Source organism: Ascidiella aspersa, chromosome 7 (assembly GCF_963924565.1).
Source record: "Ascidiella aspersa chromosome 7, kaAscAspe10.2, whole genome shotgun sequence".
Classification (NCBI taxonomy): Eukaryota; Metazoa; Chordata; class Ascidiacea; order Phlebobranchia; family Ascidiidae; genus Ascidiella; species Ascidiella aspersa.
Window position 1 is genome coordinate 11994078 of NC_139453.1, and position 26882 is coordinate 12020959.

At 35.9% G+C, this 26882-nt stretch overlaps 1 protein-coding gene across 1 annotated transcript; it reads left to right on the forward strand.

Annotated features, from left to right (window-relative positions):
- The first annotated feature begins 11675 nt into the window (after window positions 1-11675).
- LOC146137828 (aquaporin-8-like) lies at window positions 11676-17425 on the forward strand. Its single transcript, XM_083394448.1, has 5 exons — window positions 11676-11906; window positions 12914-13040; window positions 15293-15480; window positions 16627-16761; window positions 17326-17425. Exons 1-5 carry the CDS (start codon window positions 11716-11718, stop codon window positions 17423-17425), a joined length of 741 nt encoding a protein of 246 aa, XP_083250574.1. The 5' UTR covers window positions 11676-11715.
- The last annotated feature ends 9457 nt before the right edge of the window (window positions 17426-26882 follow it).

Here is a 26882-nt window from a genome sequence, read left to right on the forward strand (position 1 = left end):
TTATTCAACAATCACAAAAACGGTATCGTACTAATAAAAAAAATTAGCGGCATGCTTTCACGTTTATTAGAAAAATGAAAACAACAAACAGGGAAAGTAGAAAAGGCGATTTTTTTAAAGCACAGCCACCGGTAGCGTAGCCAGCAAAAAATGTAGGGAGGTGGGGGGCTGGGTAAAAAGTTTAAACTTTTGTTGTTGAGCTTTTGCCATTGTATGAACTGCGTATCGAACACAAATAAATACGCTTGCAAACCGTTTCGAGCAGCAACTTACTGCGTGTTAGCGCCATACTCAAAAACCATTCAGAGAGCAAAAACAAAATGACTAAAAAGTAGTAACCTAAAACTACATCAATACGTATAGCGAATTTAATAATAACTAAATCTTTTATTGCGTAACAGTGCATGACAATTGAAGCTCTGGCATGCCTGTGATCGACTTTTGTGGTATTGCTTATAATGCTACACAACAAATATTATTAAGAGTACAATATTTATAATTTTTTAGGGGGTTATGGCCTCTGTGGCCCGCTGGCTGTCACACATCCAGTCCTTTTTTTACCAATCTCTTTGAAAGTTGCGTGTTATTTTTTTGTCCAGTCGTCCGATGCAAATCTTTTTAAATATGAAACAGATTTGCATTTATTTATGACTCTAACTTTAGATTGATTGAAAGTGTAATTTTTCCTCCATTTTAGTTAAATTTCATAAAAAAAAACAATCCTTTACACTGCAAGAAATCAATGTAGAAAGGTTTCATAGATGTTGTTTTAATTTTGGTCTTATTGCTGGAATCCACTTTCAGTCGCAAATTCTAAAATAATACAGAATTTTTGTAACATTTTTTCCCATTTTCTCGCGGCGCACCTGGCAACCTTCCGTGGCGCACCAGTGCGCCGCGGCGCACCGGTTGAGAAACGCTGGCTTAACGTATTGTCAGAGGGCTAACTAATGCAAAAATATTTTTTTACTTATGCCTTAAAGTTGCTCTATGTGCCTCTGATTGTGTCTAAAATCGGGTAGGCCTAAGCTAAATGTTTCCCCCCAATAAAGTAGCATCTTACAGCTTATCTGAAAGTGGCATTAAATCGAATGGCGTGTTATGGATTATTGCGTTTATCTGCGTGACTGTAAACAAAAATTTTCTTTTATCATTTTTTTATTTATTTAAAACAGTATGGATCGACTAAATAAGCAGTCTGAAATAAGGCATTTACAAACGGGGAAGACGCGAAAGCGCACGGCTTAATTTAAATCAAAGCCACCAACACCTATGCTCTCCTCATCACTAATAGCCTAGCCTGCGTGTCGTGCCATCCCTGTGTTAGTTTGCCGAAGCCACATGTTATAGCCGATTAATTCAAAAATATTGTGGCAATTTAATATTCAACCAAGTTGCAATGTTGTGTTTTATTGGAAATTGAAAGATAAAAAAATAATTTCGGGAAAAAAATTACCAAATACTATTCATTTCCACATTAGGCTACCATTATATGAGCAATATTTGAGATTTAACGAAATTCAATATTATAAAATAAAAATATACTTATCACCAGCAGTAAACTTCATTTTAAAAGCCGGTTACCATTGAAGTGTTGGAATGCTGCCTAATTGGCGGCAAAAAAATCCTGCAGAAACGTGAAGTCATTTCGATTTACAAACTCAAGAGTGTCACTTTCGAAAAAAATATATGATATTCTTCTAGTTTAGGGTTAATAAAATTAAATAATTACCGGTAGCGTTAAACTTTCGACGGAGATTACGTAACCAGCTTCCTACTTTATTAGATTTAGGTAGAATTACCTGCTGGCAACTCCATTATAAATTCTAGCCTACTTGAGCGAGAAACAATTGCTGCAATGCTGCGCTAATATGTTCACGTTGCAATAATTCTTGAATTTAGTACAGTTTTGAAGTTAGAAGTCAGTATAATTAGAAAGTTGTAGTTGTTTGTTAATTTTGACACTAGCTTGTCCTGGGCTTGTTCCCTATGAGTGAAGTTAATAATCATTTATGATATGCCAACATTTTGGAAAAGTGTTCTTGTTACTGAATAGTTTCAGTAGAATACCTATTGTCGAGTGGTCGCTTACAATTTTTTGCAATGTTCATCCCGTACGATGAGTTTTTCTCTGTTCACCGTCAAAGTTTCCTGCCAGATGGTTTAAATGTGTTGATTTTTATCGAAGATTCATCGTCGGTTCTTGATGGCGGAAGGTCGCGTGGATAGTGATGGAAATAAAAAGATCGAGATTGTTCTTCTCGAGGTAAATTCAAACTGTACTAAAATAAGCAGAGAGATATTTTGGCGTTTTGAAAGGTTATAAACTTACGTGGATACCCAAACCGTAGTTTAAACGGAATCAAAGCAAATTCGATTTAATTTACCGCACTCTTGTTCTTTCTAGCATTAATTCTAACCCCGAATACTTTCATCTTTTGTAATAATTTCCTGGTGACCTAATGATACGTAAACAAATATTAAACTGCTGATTTTGCTAAGTTTGAGCTTTTATTTCTGGTTTGAGGAATAACAATTCATCCCGACATCACCTTCGAGGAGGAGGGAAAATTCAACAGGGCGAAATAATACACTGAGGAGTTATTTTTTTCACGATAACTTTTAATAGCAAACCGATAACTAATTGATCGCTTTAATATCGACAACATCCAGGATATTATGTTTGATTTGAATTTCCTATTGTTTATTAGACTTGTTGTACATCCCCAAAAGATGCATTACAATGCGTTAAGGTAAAAATTATTTGCGGTTTTAGAAGTTTATTTTTTACGTCAATGGCAAAATGGGAAGCTAATTGGTTAACAGTGTAGCTTTTTTTTAATTATTACGTGTAATTTGTCCGATTTATGGGAATTATCTTTTAACCAGATGCACAAGAGTCAATCTTAGTCTTGTTGTTTAGAGAAATTTGAGCAACATGGCGGAAGAGACTTACGACATTACATGCTTGTTTTAAAAGAAACCGGTCGGTGAGTTTACTATTTTTTCGCTTAATGTTGTCAAGCTCGGGTCCTAAATTAGCAAGATGTACAGCCCTATAGATACATTATTTCTACTCTTTACTACCCTCGTATTTTTAAATATTTTTGAGTTGTTATTATTAGGCTTCTAGAGACTGCCTTTGGTATTTCAGAAAAAGATATGTGTTAGAAACATTGTCTTGGCCAATTGCTATGTCTTACATTGAGGCAAAATTACTAAGCGATAAACTTTGTACTTCATAATATCAGAATGGTTCCTTCAAATAAGTTGTCACTCTGTTTTACTAACAACAAGCCTTACCCACACTGCTTCCAATGAAGTCAAAAAGGACTGCAGCACTGCAATTGCCATCAACTAATCCCAAGTGATGTAAAAATAATGTTAATGCGGCTGTAGCGCGAGTCCACTTCGACTGTTGGTTATTTTTGCTCTCGTTTACTGCTATATACTACGGGTGAATTACCCGCTCGTATAGCAGCGTACTTGCGTATTTGCGGCTTCAAGTATGTTATAACTTTCGCGCTATTCGCAATGCTTATGACGTTGGTATAGACGTCAGCGTAAATCGCAAATTCGGTATGACGTATTTTGCGCGTCACGTCAACGGATTTTGTGCCGTAAGGTTATGCAATTGCGTTATAGGTTTTGATTGTGAGAGTTAACGGACGTCATGCGTTGCGAATCGATTTGCTAAATCGATTTCGGAAGCTCCTGCACCTGATTTTACGTGTTAACCATTCAGTCGAAGTTGACCAGTATGTTGCATACAACTCAGAAGTCTTTAGATTGGCATAACTTATTTAGCAAGATTAAAAGATTTTCTTTTAATTTATTTTTTACAAATTTTGAAATCCTAATTATTTCCACAACGATAAGAGCTTAGCAAAACTGCGCTACAGCCATGTTGTGTTAGTTTATTATTTATTTTTGGTTCAGGATTGAAAATTGCCACAATTTTCAAAATACCCGAAATGTTTCAACTTTTTTTTAAGTTTATTGATAGTTTGATTTTTTTAAGTTGATTTTTATTTTTTTAATTTAGTGGTTAAACAAGTACAGCTATTCATGCTTTATTAGTGTTTACATATAACTGTGATTCATTACCAGCGCGATTAGCCTGAACGAAAATAAATAATTTTTCAATATTTACCGTGATGAGACGACGACTAACCAATTCGTGAAAAGGTGGGTTTAGAATTGTGTATTTTCGCGCACTCGGTTACATCTCGCCTATGCGCCTAAAAGGATAAATTCCGCCCGAACTATAAGGAAATAAGGCAAAGACCAAGGTCAAGACCAAGGTCAAGACCAAGGTCAAGACCAAGGTCAAGACCAAGGTCAAGACCAAGGTCAAGACCAAGACAAAGTCATCCGAAGACCACTAAATCTAAAAGAAGACAACCTCCAAAGGGGAACCTTATAGTTTACACAGTGAGTCGTGAGGTTTAATTTAGACGCACGCAGTCGGCAAAACCTTTCAGTTTGTTGTTTATTTGCAGAAAGACCGCCTGCTATCTAGAGCAACCGAAGAATACTACAACACGTCTAAAACAGCTAAAAAAAAGACTAAAAAAAAAAGACTAAAAAATGTTTAACCCGCCATTCCACTACAGGTATATTCACATAATTAAATAGTGCACCTTAAACTATAACAGCGAGCGCTCGACAAGCATATAGCCACTATTTGGCAAATACTTCGGTAAACGTAAACAGCATAACCTGTCGTGGATATATGGTTAATTATATTCTTGACTTATTCGCCTTGATTTCAACCAATATGTTTGCAGATACGGACGGCCACCACCGAACAAATTGGGCGCAGCTTTCAAGTAGCAAGTTAACTTTTGTCACAGATCCCACTAAAGGTGATTATGAGTTTATATTTTTTGTTGCCTAATCTGTGGTATCAAAGCTGCTTGTCTTTATCCCTACAATTCATTTTTTTCTTTGTATTTTATAGTAAGTTGACACTAGGGGCGCGAATGTCACGTCAGGGTCAGCTATTGCAGTCGGGTGTCTGAAAGTTAGCAATTTGTGTGTATATTATATAATGGACTCTCGAATTGCTAACGTTTCATTTAATCGCAAGGACTTGCAATATAATAGGTCTTTTATATACAGGTTGAATGTACCCCTTTTTTGTACAGGATGTAAGGTGTAAATTTAAAACTTCTTTAGGTGTATTTTGGTCAATACTGTGTTGATTGCTGCCAAAAGTGGAACTCGAATGTTTGCGTGGAACAGTTACGCAAATGTAAGTTTTATTCAATAAATATATTTACAAATGCACATTGTTTTTCAGACCAATCGACTTAAAGCACAACACCAACCTGGACAATCTTTAAATAAATTACGAAATAAATAAACGGTGTCGTTTTATTCAGAGTATATCACAGAAGTTTAACCTTTTTGTAAAAATACAATAGGTGTGTAGTGGTGAAATCATAGGGCGGAATTTTTTAAGGCAAATCCTTTTTTATTTATTACAAGATGTGTTTTGAAGGTGATCCGACAATTTATTTCATCCGACGTTTTATTTTGGGTGTATATTTAAAAAAAGTATACTGCACTATAGCAGCAGGGGCGGATCCATTATTTTTGATGGGGCATGAATATTTAAGGATCACGTCACAGTTACGTCATAACAAACACAGTTACGTCATAACAAACTTGCAGGCAAATTGGGATTTTGGACATTGGACAAGTGGAACATTCCGCTTCAGATTCGGATTCAATTTATTTTTTGTGGATGTTTGCAAACATCGAAAAACAAAATAACATAAAGAACAACACAAGGACAGCGAAAAGACCTTTCGGTCATCATGTCGAGCTGCCCATCAAAAATAAATAAATTTAGTGGCAATATTGAAAGTAACAATAATTGGAAACACAAGCTGCGTAGATAAAAAAATATGTAGATTTTAACGGTTTAAAATAAATTTTAGAAGAAAGAAATAGATACGAAAAAGCAGTGAAAGAACTAGCAAAAACGATAAGTTCAGAATGTACTACACAACGGTTACGTACTGCAGGTTTTTTTTTAAATCTGTGCCTTCGCACGTTTATTGTGCTTCGTCACTATCATCCAGAGTTCTAGATAAGACAGTCGGCAAAATAATTCTAATTGCCATCCTTGTACTTCACCTGATCATCTGGACAAGTTTAACAGTTTGTTTCGTCGCTGCTATCATCAAAGTTGAAAATGCCACCACAAGTCTATGAACCACACCTGCATTCACTGCCTAACAATACCGCTAACACCAAACAGAGGCACAACGTATGTTATCCCTCAACTGCTCGTTGTTTAAAAAACACACAAAACATGTTTCTGATGCTTATACAAGAATTACTGGTATTTTTCAAATGGTTAAGTTAGGTATACAGCTCGTTTGGAGGAAATGTGTGTTTAATCACAATGTAACGCGTAGAATATATAGATCATGGGTTAAACTTTTTTTACCACGGACCCCTAAAATTTTTTTGGAGTTCGCGCGGACCACGCTATAGGCCAAAAATTTTAAAAATTACGTCATAAATTTACGTCACCATACAAATAGACTTAAATCTGCTGATTTCGGTTCAAAAATGGGAAAGTGCAATGAAGTCTTATTACAGTCAGTGTAAAACCGTTCTATTTTTAATTAAATTGTACTCTTTGATAAATTGCAAACTTCTAAAATATACACTAATACTTCAATTAGGAGTTGATGGACCCCCTAAAACTAGTTAACGGATCCCAAAGGGGTCCATGGACCCCAGAACCCCTGATATAGATAGTGAACCGTATGTTAACATGGAAACCCTTTTCGTCTAATTCTCTGTTATACCAGGATATTCAGCCTCCAATCCGTTTTAATTACAAAAATAACATCGTTTCATGTTTGCTCCACTCTTCCGTAATTTAGATTAGATTATTTGTAAACAAAATAAATAAGAATTTTACGCTGTTAAAATGTGCAAGATATATGCGTTCCATAAATATGTATTAAAAAAGAGAAATAAAAATTGCTCCGAATTTTCGAGCAATATAGCTCGTATTCCCAGGTAAAAGTCCCATTATGTTTTACCTTAAATCACAGGCAAAATATTTTTAACAATCTAAGTTAGTTTTGAAAAGTGGTTCTGAAGCTTGTTCTTATTAAGACCCCTTCCCTGTTTTCAAAAACAATTTTGGTGCACATAACAATAAATCAAGTTATAATCATACGCAATTCGGAAAAATGGCCGCATTTGTAAAGAATCTAGATAGATTGCAAAATGTATCAAGGATTTCCTGATTTGCATCATGCAGGAGACTTATGCGATTTAAAGTTTATTTGCGTCATTACGACTTTTATTCTGAAAAAAAGAAAATGATTGTTTACCTCTCAAACTTTCAGTAAATTTGAAAAGCAACTTAAACAATACAATAAATAAAATTATTTTGGCCCAAAAAGCCCAAAACTCACATGATCGTCGCATAGATTAAGAAGATTACGAAAGCAGTATTTTTTCATAAATGTTTTGATATTTTCTCTTTTTCTGAATTGTTAAGGAGAAATGTGGTTATAAGGATTCAATTATGTCTAAATGTCGTTACATATAGTTTTATCGATTGTCGAACAACTGGTCATCTGTAATCATATGGTTTAGGTATTTTAGACCAGGAGCTTCTACCCGGCGATTCATTGAAATCAAGAGTAATTGTGAAATCTGACTAGTCTACTGTGTCAAAACTGAGGAGTGCGCTTCTACAGCTAATTTTTAAGTATGATTGTTTAACAATTGCACAGGTCGAAAATCCACAACCATTTGCGACAACCCCGGGGGTCGCGATCCTATGTTGGGGGAAACCACTGGTTTACAACAAGATAAACCTCTGAATATTTTGTAGGTGGCCACCTGAAAAGCAAAGTGACTCGTCACTTTTTGAACACGAACATTTAAACAGATCCTTGGCATAAACAATGAAATTTGTGGTAAGACAAAAAATGACTTTTCGATCTTAAGTTACGATTAACGTACAGGTATTTAGCAATTTTACGCAGAACGTAAAAAACGCGAAACGTAGAAAAACGTGGAAACCCAGTTTGTGAATAGCATTGTATATATATGTTTAAAACTTACCAGTTTTAATGTTTTAAGATTATTACTCTGACTTAGCCCCAACTGCTGGAAACCTTTGTAGTTTTGTTGTAGCCTATCTCTGTTTATAGTAAACAAAAACTCTGTAATAAAAGAACTATCTGAAGTATTTATAGGCTTTTGTAACCACATGGTTTTGGAATATGTAATTATACAGCTAAAATTATAAAAAAACACCAAATAAAGAAATATAATGGTTTTAAACGCGCAGAAAGCATAACCGATGAATACGTATGGTTTATATTATTAAACAAGTATAACCTTGGTACTAGTTTTGAATATCCTGGAAATATATTGTCAAACTCATTTGTAGCTGTGCCTGCGTTTTGCATTAGTTTTTAGCATGTAAGTTTTCAGGTTTGCAAAGTGTGTACGTTGCTTTAATTTGTTCCTATAAAATGCACAGGCACCCCCAAACACTGTTATCTGTTTATAATGGTCCGATATCACGTGGTTATGTACAAAGCTGGTGTATAGCAACCGGCAAATAATAGTCAAATCGAAAATATGTATTAACGCCATTTTTAAGTCGGCACGTAGTACAACCATTAGGTTGCTTAAGCATTTCTAGCCTCTGAATTATTTTATTGTGCTATAGAATCCTAATGGTACAGCGTAAGACAAGCCTCCACGCCAAAAGTTCCGCGAAGTAACGACATTTTTGGTTTATTTACATTATGTATATAAAAAAATACGATAGATCTTATTCGATCGCATTGTATGTAGGGTAGTTTTAATTGTCATTTTTGAAAGGGTTTGTTTTACTTTCTTGATTATTCTTACCCAATGCATTAATTATACGTATACTATCTTGATTAAACCATTTGCAAGTAATTCTCTGTGTAAGGTTTGTATAATAATTTTGTAAAACAAAACAACGTTTGAGACTTGAAAGCACCATTACAAACCATTTACTTGTTCTAATAAGTTTTCACATTTTTTTTCACTTTTTGTTTATGTTATTTTTTGCCACCCCCTTTTTTCCCCTTAAAATACCAGTATTACAAAATATATATGAAATTAGCATGACTCTAGAATAGTAAACCATTGTATTAGATCATTTTTTGTGTTTAACTCTACATGTTCAGATAAGCAGCGTGTAAGTTAGACTTGAATATTTACTCTATTTAGGTCGAACTTGCATTCTTGTATTCAGTGAACGGAGTGAAACTGAAACAACATGATTTTTTGCACGTTTACAAAACGAGTGGGTATGTTTGGTCGTGTATATGTGGGACCCATATAGCATTCTGTTACAACCAACACAAGCGGCCCAATGTCAACTCTTAAATGACGCGCAAGAGGGGAGTTTCTGTATTTACTTGTTTTTGAAAACCTTTAAAAGTAAACAACGTGTTTTGTTATAAGTGATATAAAATTAAATTGCTTTACTTTTGGAAAAATAATTAAGGTTGGCAAGTTGTACAAAAGGCATGTTGAAAGATATAAATTGAATATATACAACCGAGATCTGCTAGGTTTAACTGCGTTTCAGCCTATATGTTGCCTCTGGCGCGTGTTAACAAACTAAGCGGCACACGCCAACGAGCTTACTGCACAAGCATTTACTCGATCCAGCGGCACGTTCCCTCATATCCAAGAAATGAAGGGAACAGGAAAAGGGTGAGGCCAGACGCATGCCTTTGTGGCTGGTAATACCGCGCCGAGCCAAGCCGCAGCGTGAATCAACAATGGAAAAGCAGCAGCAGCAGAACCGGCAGCATCGGGCGGTCGTCCTGTCATGTGATAATCTGCGACCCCTTGCATGTGCGTTATGTCAATCATTTGCCTGTGAGGCTTGTAGTGTATTGTCAAGCAGTTGTAAACCTATTGGCACAAGACAAATATTTTGCAAAGCAAGAGTCATGTGAGCCCTATTGTTGAATTTGTTGCCGTGCCGTGGAATTCGGTTTTGCGGGCAGCAGAAGGGTTCGCCTGAAGGCCCGTATATTTTCAAGTGGGAAGGAAAAATAATTAAAACAATAAAGTAATTAGATGCGCAGTTAACGATTCTAAATCTTAAGGTGGTATTGTTCTGCCAGAATCTGCTTACGGAGGCGTCTGCCGTTCTAAGATATGCGGTTTAAATAGAAGTGTAGAAATTATTTGAAGTGTGTGGGAATAGTCTTAAATTATTATACAATGACTCACAAATGGACAACTCTATTATTTGTTCATAACTAAGATATTTGCCTTTCAATTCTCGTTTGTCACTTCACGTTAATTATTGTTAAATCATTTGTGGTTGGGTGAATTTCATTTCCGTTCATTGCTGCTTCTGTTAGCAATTTATAATCAGATTCGTTCGGTCGATTTTTTCAGTGAGTTGCTGGACAAAATTTGCGAAACGATTGCCGCGTGTTTTTTTCTCTGGATGGAAGTACACTGAATATGCACAAAACACCTTTATTAAGAAAAAATAAACAAGAAAATGTTTAAATGTATTGCTGATGAAATAATCTCTTGCCTGACAGTGTATCTCAAACTTAGCGCATAAATCATAATTCTGCCGTTAATTGAGTTGCCTTCCGGAATGAACGGAAATAACCGTCGGTTGATGCAAATTACTGCCATATAGCGTATATATTTTGCGGTTGAAACGCGTACTTTGCAAAGTGCTTACAGCTGATGATGAGGCAAAAATTGTATGGACTTCAAAAAGCATCGACAAACATATTGAACAAACAGACAGCGCAGTAACAAATTCGTGGCGTCCCAAGTAAAAAGACAGGCGAGGTAAGGGTGGGAACAGATAGCGCACAGGAAACAGAGGATGTGCTTTGAGTGCAGCGAATTCAATCAAACAACTCGAGGATTTTCCCTTTCAATAAGTACGAAAGTTTCACAACATGTTTGATTGCAGCGCGGGTGTGCGTTTGGCAAAAATAACACAATTGTTAGACGATTTTCTTTGCAGCGCATAAAGGCACTTATTTGCGACTGCGAATATTGCATGCGCTGCTGGCTGTTAGCGCCTGACCTTGTAAGAAGGCGCAGCATCCATCGGCTTTGGGGAAATAAGTGCCATCAATAAACCAACCTGCAGTCGTTGGTCGACGGTTGAAGGGTAAAAAACACAACCTCACCCGAAGAGACTGTTTTTGTTGTTTAAAGCGAGGTGCTCAGGTTGAAGATGGCCAATGGTCGTTTGAAATCAGCGCAATGCGAATACTCAAAAGTGCACCTGAGGATTGTCTGTGTTGTTCTTGTGCCTTACGGTTCTGATATATAAACTCGATTTGTGAGGCGTGCTTGGCCATTTGATCAACAAGTTAAAGCTGAATTATTTGAGTTGCGTTGCGGCGTCTGCCTTTAGGAAGTAAAATTAACGATGTTAATCAGAATTTTTTGTGACAATTCTCTTTCCTTTGTGTTTACATATTTTGCTTTTTTCCATGTGTGTTATTTCGGAAAATCATTTTATTTCGATTAAGACTGCTTGTGTTTCATTAACTTCAATTCAACATGGCTAACTTATTGGTTTAGATGCACAGAAATGCATATCGATAAGTTGTTGTTAATTGCAGGTTTTCCTTTTTCAGCTAATTTCCGCTATAGGTTTGTTTAAATCAAGAACAAAATATCGAAATGCCAAATTCGGAGTTCTACTCGTCCTACGTTCGGCCCCTGATTGCCGAGTTCTTCGGTCAGTTGATCTTCGCTTTCCTACATTGCTCGACGGCCTTCACAAATTCCACCAGCGGTAATTTTCCCTTGACGCAGGCGGTCAGCGACGGACTTACGGTGACCGTGCTGGTCATTGTGATCGGACATATAAGGTGAGTTCCTGCCTAAAGTCAGCCGAGTTATTCCGAGTAGACATACGGGATTTCCGATTCGTATTTCAGTCAATCATACCCGATATTTTTTGGAGGTATGATAAGGCCTTTTCAACCACTGCGAAATATGTTAATACTGTTGGTAAATAAGCAAAACTACGAAATTGAATCGTACAAGTAATGTTTCTTTCCAAAAAAAATTATATAAAAAATTTGTTTTAAGAAGGCCAATTACTTTCGTTTGGCTATGTGTTTCATTTAAAAAGTGCGTTTAAAGTAGAAAGGCTACGTAGAATCGCACTGCAGGTTTATTTGTTATAAAAGTTCCGTTCTGATCGGTCCTAACACCACCTGCGAAATTGCATGTAGCCCAACAGTAAAACAGAAAATGTTCGTTGTTTTCTGGCGCCATTCATCGAAAACAGTATGTTAACAACTGATGATAAATAAACTTGTTAACGTTACAGCAAATTCTGGCTGATAACCTGGAAAAATATCTTTGAACGTTTGGTTTTATTATGTTTCTTTGAGCGTAGTACTGACGTCATTGATATCGTATCAGATCCGATATTTTTTGTCTAAAATATCGGGTATCGGTATAGGATTAAATCTAGTTTGGGACATCCCTACTCGTATTCCATATTATGTGTTTCGCGCACGGCGTCAAATGCATTTTAAACGGAAATGCGGTCTATATTTGAATAATAGAAATAAAACGACAGCTGCTGTTAGAATTGCTATGAATCAAAACCCGTACTCATAGTTTGATTATTGGTTTGTAAATCTGGGTAATCATGCTCAAACGACCCAGTGTTATACACAAGAAACAATCGAGTCAAGTTGGAGTTTATATATGCCCAGTGTCATACACTAGAGAAAATTGAGTCATGTTGGAGTTTATACATCGTCCCTATGGCACTTCTATGTACATCGAAATGAGGTTGTGTAAAGGCCTTTGGAACCTGACGACCGTGAATCTTTTCCTTAACTCTTCTCCTTTTTTACAGCGGCGCCCATGTAAACTTCGCGGTCACCACGGCTGTGTTCATCGGCGGCGGCATCAAGTACTTCATGGTGCCGCTCTATTTGGTCGTTCAGTTGCTTGGCTCGCTGGCCGGGGCGGGACTCTCTTACGTAAGTCCTTTCCGTCCACCTAAATGTTATAAAACGTCTCATCAGGAACAGTAGACTCCCTTTTACCAGTCGGTTTATTTTTTTTGTAAAAATTCGGCATGGCTAGCTTTTTCAATCGGCTTTTGAAAAATGTCGGGCACGATTTAACAAACCTTGACTTTGCATCTAACTGCAATTCACAAATTGTCGCTAATAGAGTATAATTACTGTGTTTAAAAGGCAGTGTAATAAACCAGTCAGGTTTTGAATTCGCGCAGTTGAAGCAAATGTTTTCTATAGGTTACGTTCTCTCATCAGTCCGAAAGTAGAATCTTACCATTTGCCTTTTAGTAATGTGTTTCATCTTTGCAAATTTTTAGTAGCACATTTCAACCTGGAAATCTTTTGCATTTTTTTATATTTCAATTGTTTCACTTTTTCATAGATATATATTTGTTTTAAATTTTAGGTTTTGTAACATTTTGTATGTCTCGGAAGTTAGAACACCATTGTCAAATAGGGAACACTAAATATAATCTTACAACTTAAAACACAAACAAATATCATAACAATCACATTAAAATATTACAACAAGTTTGACAACATGTTTTATGTTATAGCTCATTTATTGCAAGGCACATCACGTGGTTATCTTGCATTCAACAGTAGCGAGCGACCCTAAAATTAAGAGATATCCGTTAATCGAAAATCAATCTAATTTTTACAGTAGATAAACGACCAAAAGTGGCGTAGTCTAGGCTATATCCTGAGTTTGACACCGTACCTTCCCTCCTTGTGCATTGGTGTTTCAAGGACTTTTTAGAGATTAATTGTCAGTGTGCTAAAGGTTACATATACATACTTCTGCCGATATGCAAAGTACATACGAAAAATACTAGATCGAGCCATGGTTGGTTCCATGACACTTCCTTAACATAGAGATGTGTTTTTGAGGTATAGTTGTTATTTTATATTTGTGTTAATTACTTTAAATGCCACTTTGGAGTGTAAATACTCAAATTTAATCAACAGTTAGCCGGAGGTCGTCGTGGAAACATTTGTTTTGTCCGTAAACGTTTAAAGAGAAAATCTCATATCAGAAAACATTATACATTTCATTACGACTCTTTAATAGTTGTATTCATAATTTGATTAAATAGGAATAATGGAATATGCACACTGCACGGACTAACTTGTATATATCAGACAAAGTCACTAACGGCTCCACCGCTTTCCTTGTGTTGTATCAATGGGAAGTTGACTATCGTATTACTTGGCCGTACTCTTGTTTATCGCCAATCGCAGACGCTTGTTGTTGAAGAACTGACGACTTCTACAGCGTGATGAATGCACGCCTGTTTCCGCTGGATTTGTTGCTCGCTAGACTGTATATTTCATTGCGAGAATTAGTTTTAACAATACCTTATTCGTTATGAACTTTAAACATCAAACCTAAGAGCTTGTTAAAGTAACTCGGTATCAGAGTTGGACCAATTACATTAATTAAGTGCAATTACAATTACAATTACTACCTTAAACCTTAAATGATTCAATTCTATTACAATATACAATAAAAACTGTAATAATTTCTTCATTTACAATTTTCAGCATTAAAACTTTAACTTTCTCAATATCAATGTATTATGATCATTATAATTGGGTTTATGGTCATTATAAGCTTAGGTAATCCTCATATATATGAAGTAAAAATGCTAGCAGTAATAAAATCGAAGGGATCGCGTAACACCAATTAAAAATAGTAAAATAATTTCACAAACAGTGTTTCGGTATAAGAATTTCCTTAAATCGCTTAGAACGCACAGTACGGGTTGGCCAAAAAGGCAACATATTTTAATCAAAGAAAGTAGCCGTGAAGATCGCTGTAGCCAATTCACTGCGTTTTAAAGTTTCTTTTTTGTCATTTCACCATATCTCTGAAATCCACCAAAATGCTTTGATTTACATAACACGGAATAATTTCTCATTCCGTATCAGAGAAATAAAATCGAGCACCGTATTCGAATCCAACTGTAAACTCCACAAATGACGTCATTTGGCGCAGAATGTCGCCTGTATTTATAAATTTTAAAATAAAGTAAGGACACATATTTAGCAAAAGTGTAAGGCTTGAAATTAAAAAAAAAATTAAAGTTGGCGTTAATCGCCGGCGTCAAAAACTCACGGTACGCATACAGGACAAACGGCAATTCGGCCGCCAAGTTTACCAAAACGGCGACAAAACAGCGTTTAAACGTCCGCCATTTTCCCAACAGGTGGCGACGGGCAAGTCGGCGGGCTTCTTTGCGCTCCCGCCGCACGTCAGCGTGGGCCAGGGCATTCTCATGGAGACCACGGTCACCGCCCTTCTGACCCTGGCCGTCCTGGTCGCCGCCGTCGAACTCTCCACCACCAACGCCGCTTTCGCAATCGGCTTTGCCATCCTGGTTGACATCCTGGCAAGGTATACGTGATCCAAGCAAAACCACAATGGCTGTAAAAAAGATCCAAAACAATTCTTTATTCAACAAAAGCAAAATACTTTATAGTTAGGCAAATAGCTATTTGCTCTTGTAGAATAAAGTCGTTTTGGATCTTTTTAATAACCTTGATGGTTTTAACTTGGATCTTACGATATGGAAAGAAGATCAACAATTAGAAATGTCGGAGCAGGCTTAGATCCCGATATTAACAAAAAAATAATCATATTATTATTATTTTATCAACTGGCAAGGTTCATCTTCTAGGTAAATGAGGCTTGCTTCTGTTGCTTTTCAAAACATTAATGTGGTCCAAAGTGACTTGAGTGCGGTGGAAGCGGCCGCTATTTGGCACAAAGAGTTGTTTTTGTCAGTCAAACACAATGCTTTTCAAATATTTATAGGTTTATGGTGCTTTTTTTCCGTGGTGCTTCTTAACCGGTACGTGGCGACGCCCTGGTGCGTCGCTTTAATTGCAATTCAAGGGCGTCGCGAAATGACTGTGTTTCGTATTTAAACCCAATTGTGGTTAAAAAGTGTTACATTATTATCGCATGATATATGCTACGAACTCATTGCTCCGATCAAACGTTTATGTCGACTATGATTTCTGAAATCTCAAAGCGGGTCAATTATATACCTTTCTATTGCGCCTGTGCAAGTCATAGAGGCGTACGATTTTTTGTAATGCGAACCGAATATCGGTATTCGTCCGATATCGAGACCATATCGATGCCAAACCGCTACCAACCTAAAATAGTGTTTTTATTATAGTTTGCGATCATATGCAGCGTTTTCAACATTGAAAGGTCACCCAAAAAAGTAAAATACCAATCGATGGTAACTAGACCTAAAACATCAACTTACACTTACACTTTTATTTCATTATTTTGTGGTTTAACACGTGTTAGCGGGTCGGACGGCCGACGACCGTACTTTTGGAACAAGACCTCTGGCGTTTGTATTGCGGTATCCCATATCCAAAGCAACGACTATAGATTTGTTTGTAAAGCATACCACTGATAAAGTAATTAAGAAAACTGCGACGGTTGTTTTTTTAAAGCTAAGGTGTCGCTGCTCGTTCCACCTACTAACTTGTAAACCGCTTGTCGATTATTGTTTTACAACAGCTACACAACGTCCGGTGGCTGTATGAACCCTTCTCTGAGCTTCGGTCCAGCCATCGTGTCAGGAACGTACACTAACTACTGGATCTATTGGCTTGCCCCTATCATGGGCGCGCTTATATCTGGCCTCATTTTCAGGTAGACTTTCGGATTAGTAATATAATTTTTAACTGGCTATGCTTTGCTGCAAACAAAAAAACGGTTTCGAATAGATGTTTATATGATTCACCTAAATTTCGGGTATTGTCATGGTTTAAACAATCAAGCACTTTTAAGTTGCTCTTGAGATACTTCACTTGTTTTTCCACGACGCTCTCATCTTCTTGCGTTATTTCGCGACCCATTCACCATCCCTCAATTGTTTATCTAAGGACACTCTCAAGAGACAATCTTAAGGACCATTGATTTGAGATAAGCTTCAACTGGTATGGCCAAGAAGGTTATATGCTGAGAGACAAGTACATTTTATCGCACTTTACATTTGCCAAAAAGTACCTCAGATTACTGTAAGGTCGAAGAGAGTAATGTTCCATTTCTGACAGTCCATCGTGATGTCTTCTTTGGTATCGGTTTTGTCTGATTTTAAATTCCCAAGTTCGTTCCGCCACGATTTTTTGAATTGAATTCCAGAGTTTCTGCAGCTGTTCCTCAAAATGCTCAGCATTTTCTGAAAAAAAACAATAAGAATGTTGTTTTGTTCAGGCTGTTCTTGGGCGGGGAGGCGCGGCTTCTTTTCAAGCCAGTTGCCGGCGAACGTGACGTGGACGATTTGGAAAAGGCGGGAACGTCGGACGAACCATAGCTGGAACTGAAGAAATTGGCCATTGCTGACATGGCAGTTGTAAATTCCCTGTGCGTGTGTGTATATACCATTCGTAGTTTTAAATTCTGTTCATGTTTACACCTTTTTGTAATCCTTTGCCGGTCGTAACCTATCCGCTAACAGCTGAATAGAAATAAAACTTGCAATGCGAAACGCGGTTTGTCCGCAGAGTAAGGGTAAATGTGGGATATAAACCATAAAACAAGACAGCAAATAAATGGCACGATTGTTTTAAAGTCTAGGTCGTTTCTTATTTGAACGTTTTTTGTTTGTTGTTGTCTAATCAATAGTTTTAGCAGAGTTGTGAAAAAGATACGATTAAAAGCACAGTACAAAATCAAAGAGATTTCTAATTTTATTTTTAGGCAACCCAGAGTTTCAATCCAGTATTAGGCATAAATATTGTCCATGAGGATATAAGCGAAAAATGTATTATTGTAAAGTTAGATTATATAGGACTGCAATGTCATCACTTCTATCAATTCTTGAGATGGGTTGGGAAACTTTACGAAGATCTATCAGCGAAGATCTAAAGCTGGTAAAATATATAGTTAATTTTTTAATTTGACCTATAGGCACAATCGCACATGCAGGGCCTGAATGGACCTGAGTCCGTTTGCTCTAGATCAGTGGTTCCCAAACTTTTGTATTCCGTGGGTTATATTTTTTTATAAAAAAAACAGTTTGTGGCCCACCATGTGCCGTAACCTTTTTTGTATGCCCTTTAGTCCATCATCCAAATAAGATATATAAACCTGGCTGATACAAATATAGAAAAATTGCCTGTCCGCATTTTACGCCTATATGGTCGGACAATTTCTCAATGAATGCATTAATTCTAACAACATCCGAATAGTTCTTTTTACTTTCGCATTATTTTTAGATTGAAATTAATACTTCATGACAACAAATTGAATTTAAAGTAAACTGCCGTGCTAACTGCGCAGTGTAAAACACACTTGTCGTTAGATTATGCCTTATCGTAGTCTAAAAAAACGCCGAAATATGGAAAATGGTCTCGTTCCAATAAGCAATAAGGTTTTACATTTGCTTACAATTATTTAGAAATACTACAATCTTGGTAATTAGATCTACGTTGTTTTCTACGCTTACCAAACATTATATTTTAATAAAAATACTGTTGCTACCAGGAATAGTATATACTGAAAATAAGTTCTTGGTGAATTATAGTCACTTTGTGTTTTAGGCTTTCCGTGTTTCATTTGCTGGTTTTTTGTTTTTTTAAAAACCTAAAAAAATACAAAACTTTAGGGACGTTGTATTTTTTTTAAATGGCAAGGTTAAGGCAAACATGTGTTAATAATCTGTAGAATATACAGTAAAATCCATCTCTAATTGTCTATAGAAATATCAATGCATGCTATGACATGAGTTTGACAAGTTGTTTTAACCTCAGCTGATGTACAACTCGGATTATCCCAGTACACTTGTAGTGTAATCGCTCTGACACTGCTTTACAAATCGACCTGCCTTGACACTGTTTAGATTTGTCGGAATACTATGTCAGTTTAGCGCATCAAACGAAAATCAATTTATGGCAAACCTAACTGAACTTAAATTCATATACATAATGTGTTTTTCTATGATCAATCCCTTCTATAGACTTTAGAGTCGTACCGGCCAGCGATAACGGCACACCTTATATGGTATAATACAACGGATGCATTCGAAAAATATTTTTCAGGATTATAGTGCAAACAACGCCGGGCTAGAAAAACGACTATAAACTGGAGTCCATGGACCCCTTTGGAGTCCGTAAATTAGTTTTAGGGGGTCCATGAAGGCCTAACTGAAATATTAGTATATATTTAAACAGTCATCATTTTTTTCAGAGAAAGCAGTTTAATTAAAAACAAAACGGTTTTGCACTGACTGTGTGCAGACTCCATTTCACTTTCACATATTGAGACCGAAATCAACAGATTTATTAAGCTTATTTGTTTTATGACGTCAATTTATGACGTCATTTTTTGAAAATATTTGCGTATCGTGGTCCACGCGACGTCAAAAAAAAATTTAGGGGTCCGCGGTAAAAAAGTTTAAGAACCCCTGGCCTACGGTGAGGTCCGAACTCGCGACCAGAACTCGGTGCAACGGTAAGATGGTCGCTTCTTGACTTGTGCCCCTTTGAGCCCGAGAAGCTCAGTTGGCAGGACTACGGTCCCGGAACGATCGAAGGTCGTGAATTCGAACCTCACCGCAAGCTGTAGTTGTTTTTCAGCCTGGCCTTGCTTGCAATATAATTGTGAATAAGCCGACTGATTTCATTAAGCCTTTTCGAAGTCATCCGGTGTACTATAGAATTTGTGCCGTTTTCGTTGGCCGGAAACCAAGTTAAGCAAACACACAGTAGGACATGCAGTGAATTACAATTATACTATAGAATCGCAGAGTTTTCAAAAGGACAAGGTGTGGCTAGTCCCCTTTTTTTCTAATTTGTTTTTGAATAGTTGGGTTTTGAATCATATACTTTTGAATATTCTAATGTTTGGAATTTTAATTTAATTTTGGTGGCTTGGTCATTAGCATTGGTTTGGTCGGAGTGCTTATCAACTGAGAATGTTTTTTTACAGTTATAGGTAATACTGCAACAAGTGTAATTTTGCCGTATTGCTTAAGATTAGTTTAGTCTTTAGTTTATTGCAATCGACAAAGCATTAAACGCCCAAAAGCTTTTTTTGCACAGAAAATTTACAACACATTTAAAATAATATACCATGAATTTATCCATTCAGAAGTACACTTAAAAGAAAGATTTACACAAAAAATACTTGAAAGAAAAAATAAAACAAAAAGCTTTTTGAAACGAAAATATACTTGGAATTCGGATGATTTCGTACAAGATTTACGCTTGTGCTAGACCAGTGCTTTTCAACCTTCACAATTTCCATCCGCACATTTTTATTTCGGAAAATTTCCATCCGCACGAAACAAGCTCAGTAAGTTTGCAACCTTTAGTTTTATTTGTGAAATAACAATGAAGGGGTTTGTGTATTAAAACCGTGACCTTAACCAATTTTAAATAGATAGCTTAAGCTGCAATGAACCATTGAGAGACTATATTACTGTACCTGTAACGCATAAGTGGGCTCACCAGCTTATTTGATTACTACATTACACATAACAAAAAATAATAATATGCACCATTTTCATCCGCACATTTATCCGCACGACGTTTGTCATTCGCACTACAATTTTTTTCATCCGCCCAAGTGCGTACCATCCCACGGGTTGAAAAGCACTGTGCTAGACGTTTTTGTTAATGAATTTTTCGTATTTCAATGGCAATGTGTTTTGGGTTGCATCAGCATGACTACAGAAGTCCGTAGCGAAAAGCTGTCACCACCACATCGAAATGTATTTGAAAGGTATTACAAGGTTATCTGCGTTGTCGCGTTATTAATTTAGATTGTACCAATTTCAAAAAAGGTGTTGGACAAGCATTGTTGTATTGTTCACAAGCCTATAAGCTTTTACAAGTTTGATTTTACAGCGATAAACTTTGTAAAGAAAAGTGTTCTAACTATAAGCAATTAATTAAAACGAGGTGGTTTGGTTAGAGACGACGTTTAAACAGTGTACACTTTTCTTTAAACAGTGTAGGATTATATTAACCAGTGATAAACCTATATTATGTACATGGACATGAGTGTAGTTTCGTGTAGGCCTATATACGCAAAATTGTACCCTGAATGCAAAACCTCGATTTTTTGTATTCAAAAAGTTCAATTGATTTCATAGAAACAAGATCTATCGCAAAACTAGATAATGCCAACAATGTTTTTTTCTGTGCTCGTATTTATGGGTTGCTTAACGAGCTCCACTTCTCTTGACTTCTGGCATCGCTCAGAAAACTACGAATTTCTCTTTGGCAAGGAACTTGTGAGTTTTGAAGATGCGAAACAACTCTGTGATCAAGCCGGCGGTATACTTGTAATTGTCGATTCGATCAAGACTCACACGTTCTTGGCCTACAGAGCAGGTGAAAGAATTAGCTACGCATAAAACTATAGGCACAAAGTTCTGTGGACAAGGTTTATCAGCTTTTTTTGTGTGATGCTTGTAACTTCTATATGCCTAGTGTTCATTCTGAAATTATACTATGTTACCTCAGAAAACTTTTTCAGTTAGGGCCAAAGGTTGGTCATGCCCACCAAACTGTAATTACTGTCTATTTTATCTGGGAAAGCGTAAAAAGAATTGGCGAATCTGAAATGTGTATGATCTTTGTAAGGCAGATTTGAATTGAAAATAACACCCCTTCATGCATCCACCATAATAAACATACTGTGTGGTGCTCTAAATCTAAAGGATATACTTTAATGGCGTCGCGTTTTGACGTAATTTTGTAACGTCACATTATGACGTAATGTGTTGACTTAATCTCTTAAAAATGTTTCATCCTAACCACTAACAAAAATCCAGGATCCACAAACACTTTTTGATTCTGTACTTAAGTAAGCAAAAGTCGTATGTCACCTAGATTGGCAGAGAGGATCTTTTGCGGCAATTCTGAAAGAGGGTCTCTCATAAAAAGGTTATTACGGAATCAATTTAATGTTCCTTTAAAAAATATTTTTTTTGCACACCACCAAAACAATATAATTTATTGATCCTTTAAAATTTGTTTCAACGTTAAAATCTTTACATACGTTTGTTGTTTTGTCGGTGCCCTGAGGAAATTATTTTAATTAAAGTGTTAAACTTTGTGTAGAACTTAAAAAAAAAAACGTTTAAGCTTATTGACGTTTTAGTAGATGATATTTATAAAACTATATTTTGTGGTCTTAAACACTGGTTAAAGGAAAGACAATTTTGAGTTGCACGTTGCTATGGCTTCAAAAAAAATGTGGCTGTGGTCCCCCAAACTATATTTTTTGCCCATTTACACTAAGAAAAATAAAAACGAAAATTGCGCTAATCTAATTTTGTTGCTAGTTAATGTCTTAACCCATTTTGACAAAATTGTTTTAGCTCAAAGGCACCCTACGTCCTATCGCAACCTCACAAAAAATAGTTTGGGCAACTTTTTTGGCCGTTTTGAGTTTGTATAGTTACCGCTTTTGCATTGAAAGTAACACCTGTCCAATATAAAACTAAATAAACAACACTGTGGTGTATACGAGGTTACTTTGTATGATGTCTCGTTGAGATGTAACCTTTTCACGTCACGGTATGGCCTAACTTTGGACGTCATATTTGAAAAAAATGTCCTCCCCCTCTCCCTCCCCCAACGAAATACCGCTCTTGGCCAAAGAGTTGACCAGAAAAAATAATTAGGAAACTCTAAACAATAAGATTTGTGGTACTTCGCTGCCAAAGATAATATTGTTTTTTTTTAGAGCCAAACCGCGTATATTACATTGGTCTTAATGGAAATCCATCGCCATTTATTTTCACCTGGTTAGATGGCTCTTCCCTCGATTGGGCAAACTGGGCACCTGGTGAACCAAATGGAAATGCCGGAATAAGTGAAAATTGTGTTTTCATGGGACAAACAATGGAAAGTAACGGTCAATTCGCATGGAGCAACACTCCCTGCAATGAAAAATTACAATACATATGTGAGAGAGCCATTGGTATGTTGTCATCCCCTTAGTTTTTTTTTTATATTTTTAGGCTTTTACGCGAGCCACCGTGTTATATTAGTAGTCTTCGGATGGGGCGCTTTCCTATTCGCGGCCAAACCAAACTCAGCAAGGTCTGGCTGGCCATAGCAAATTTACCCTAACGATGTCTTTGTTCTAAGAACATGAGGCTTTTAAGCATTCTATTATGGTAACTCCATTGGGATTTTTTGTCAAATTGAAATGATTATTTTTTAACTTGGCAAGATTTGTATATTGATGCTAGCGTTAACCAAAAAAAACAAAATAAATAAGCAAACTTTGAAACACTTAGCCTACAACTGTCCGAAAGTTTAACTTAATAATCCATAGTGATTGCCTATATATTTATTTTTTAAAGAACCAACAACCACCGTCAAGACAACCTCTGTCAAAGCCAATTCTTCGAAAACAGGTAACACAAAGTTCAAAGTTAAGTAGTTTGTATATAAAATATATTGAATCTGCATTCGAATAAATTTTCTTCTTAAAACAAACGGTCATGCAAACGTAATGTTTTTCGCGCTTGGTAGGCCCTATAGCTGAGCGTCATCCCGCAATCTATTTAAATTCTAAATAAATAATATAGAATCAATTTTGGTGGCACAAAATATTGACTGAACAGAGCAGGCTTTATATTGTTACTTGTTTTATGGTGTCATGTTATGACGCTAATTAACTCCAAAAAAGTCCGCGCAAAGAATTTATTTGAACTGCGCGGCCCCTGGTAGGCTGTCCTGTAACACCAGAAAGCTAAGGTTGTTTGTTATTAGCAACATTTGCCTATGGTTACTTGTTGGTTACAAAAGTTGCCTATGGTTGGGCTACTTGTTAGTTACAAAATCTTACATGCTCTCCAGCATTACTTCTAACAATTAAGAGACTTAAAACCTTCAAAAAAGGAGGTTCTTAAAATACTTTTAAAATATTCTATAAAGGTAATTCAATACATTTGGTCCTTCTTTTTTTGAAAAATATTTGGTATGTATAAGCAGGAAACAACTTGGCAGAACTTTTATTGATTTCGTCCTTGCTTTTCCTGTTGGTCTTCATCATCATTGTTATAATCTGTTGGAAATTTATGTAAGTAGATGGCTCATCTAAAACCAACATAATTGACAAAGCATATATATTTTTTCATTTGGCCTAAAGTTTATTAATTCCATTTTTTTTAAATTACTTTTACGTGTGAAGAAAGAGTTGTAGCGTAAAAGTTAGGGTTGGGGGGCGAGTTCCCCGCTGGAGCCGACCCTTCTTTAAACTCTGAAACATGAATTGTTTTCAGGTGTAAAGAGGAGGTAGACAAACAAAGCGCTGAACTAGAAGGAACTGCAATTTAATAATACACCTTCTTAAGCATCAACAGTGGGGCGCCTCAACATAAAAACAGCAGAAACGTGTCAACCAAATTACAGCCTAAAATTTTAAATTAACAGATTTATCAAACAATATGTTCGACAATATTACACGTAAACATTGACTTGTGAACAGTAAAATTTTTGTTGTATCGTACTAAGGAAGTTTACTATGGGTAACGTGTTTTACACAAATTCCTTTTATTTTGTTTACAAATTCGATTAACCTTGCAGTCGACCTGTCAAAATATGTTATTTGCTTTGGTTTCAGCATAAAAAAACGCAAATTCTAAATCTGTTGAAATTAGAGTGGACTCTGGGTACCTTTGACTTAGTACTTAATGCAAATAAATTGGGTAGGACGCTTGTGGTCATCTTTTGAAACATTCATATTTATACAAACACAAAAACAAACCATCCTAATTAACGCTGTTTTAATTAAAAGAGTTTTTTAGTTGTATAGTCTGAAACAAACTGTCATTAATAAATTCAAAATGGATTACATTATTGGTAGTTTGTACATAAGTCGATAATATGTTCAATCTTGCGCGACCATTGTTATAATGTTTGTGTATTTTAATTTCCACAGTAAACGTAGAATATTGTGTTATTTGCCGTAGGGCGATTATTTTTTTACCTGTCAAAGTCAAAATTCACACTTTAGGTCAAAATTTGTCCATTTAATTTCGCAGTCCGAGTCTTTTACAATTGCACTTTATTGGTTTTGTAAATGTTATGTTACCCCATGTGTTCTACCTTGGTTGCTATACTGTTTGAAATTTTTTTACGGGATCATCAATTTTGTTAAGGGTTGATGGTCGCGGCCCTAATATTGATTATATAAGCACAGCTGTAAGAAACTTTATAATTTTTTTGTTGTTTGAAATATTATCAAGATTTATAGTTAATTGGCAAATCCTTATCTCTTCATTATTTAATTTTTATGTGATTTGCTGTTTAAATTCATCGTTTTTTCTGCAGTGACGGCATAGATTTAGGCAGTTTAGGCTTGCAGCAAAATTAGTGATGTACTTGTTACTTTTTAATGAATGAGCACAATCTTATATATTAGGGGTAAATCTGATATTCATCTTTGTTAAAAGGGTAAAACATGCAAAAAAGATTAAGAACCCCTGATTTAGATCGTTATTTTTAATTTCAAAAAATGTATTGTAGCTTTTGTCATGCCTATGTTTCGAAGTTGTCCTATATTTTTATATAGTACCGGTATATGCTATGTCTGTCGTATAGATTTCATTTCGCCGTTTTTTACGCTGTATTTTATATTAACTGTTTACTTGGTAATATGGAAATAGGTGTCGTAATTGTCTTTTAACACAACAAATGTTGTTAACTATATGGACTGACGACTCCTAGAAACCAATACAGTATTTTTTCATAACAATGTGTTATTGTTTATATCAAGAAAGTTTTGATAAGTAAAAATTTGTTAAATATTGTAGTTTTCAGATCTAAATGTTTCAAAAAAAGTTAAAATTTTATCAAAAAAATGTTAGTTTGGAGACATTTTCAACGAAATTTTAACTGTATGGTATTTTCATTTGAGCAATATACGGTATATGCGAGCTGGCAGAATTAACCACCCAGGCCTATAGTCTATCGCACTATATAGGTTCAGCTCGAACTTCGTTTTTGCATTATATAGCTTTTATCTCTGATTTGGACAAACGTATTGTCTTTTTTTGGTGGTGATTTGCAATTAGCCCATTTCCTATGTCGATAACTAGGTCTTTGTTAATTTTCTGCAATTTATTTTACGTTGTATTTCAACTGCCTACACAACATTGTAAAATAGCCAGCGTCTTGTTTTGTTTAGCTTTTCATAGTTGTTTGTCTTTTCAAATAGACAAAAATATCAACCAAGCATTTTCATGAGTTTTTCATAAACCCCGAATAAAATAAATTACTGATTTGTGTTCGGCCGGTAATCAAAAAAACATAAAAAACGTGCGGTTGGCGACGGCAAGACACCAATGCAGTTCTTCAAACCACAATATGCTGTTTACGTCAATGTTTTTTATTAGGTCATTTCAAATTAAATTTTCTCATTTTTTAGGTCAAAAAATAATCGCCCTAGTTATCATATGTCAATAGTAAAACTTCAGCGTATATAAAAACGCAAAGATTACAAATATAAAAAACAATATTTTATACCTATTCGGTTTGGTCGATTTTAGAATAAAAAAAGTAAGTTCTTTTTTGGTCCTAATACTGCCGTATTACAGTTAATTTCGCATTAGATATTGTTGCTTTATACTCCTAAACCAGGGGTTCTTAAACTGGGGTCCATGGACCCCTTGGGGGTCCGTGAACTAGTTATAGGGGGTCCATGAACGCCTAATTGAAATATTAGTGTATATCTAAGAAGGTAATCAATTAATCAAGGAAACTTTACTGAAAAAAAAGTTTTTTATTTGTACTGACTGTATTAAG

Bases quoted from the DNA above. Each gene is read 5' to 3' on its own strand.
- LOC146137828 (XM_083394448.1), top strand. From the start codon at position 11,716: ATGCCAAATTCGGAGTTCTACTCGTCCTACGTTCGGCCCCTGATTGCC. The intron at 11,907-12,913 runs GTGAGTTCCTGC...CCTTTTTTACAG, and splicing joins ATTGTGATCGGACATATAAG to CGGCGCCCATGTAAACTTCG. The intron at 16,762-17,325 runs GTAGACTTTCGG...TGTTTTGTTCAG, and splicing joins ATATCTGGCCTCATTTTCAG to GCTGTTCTTGGGCGGGGAGG.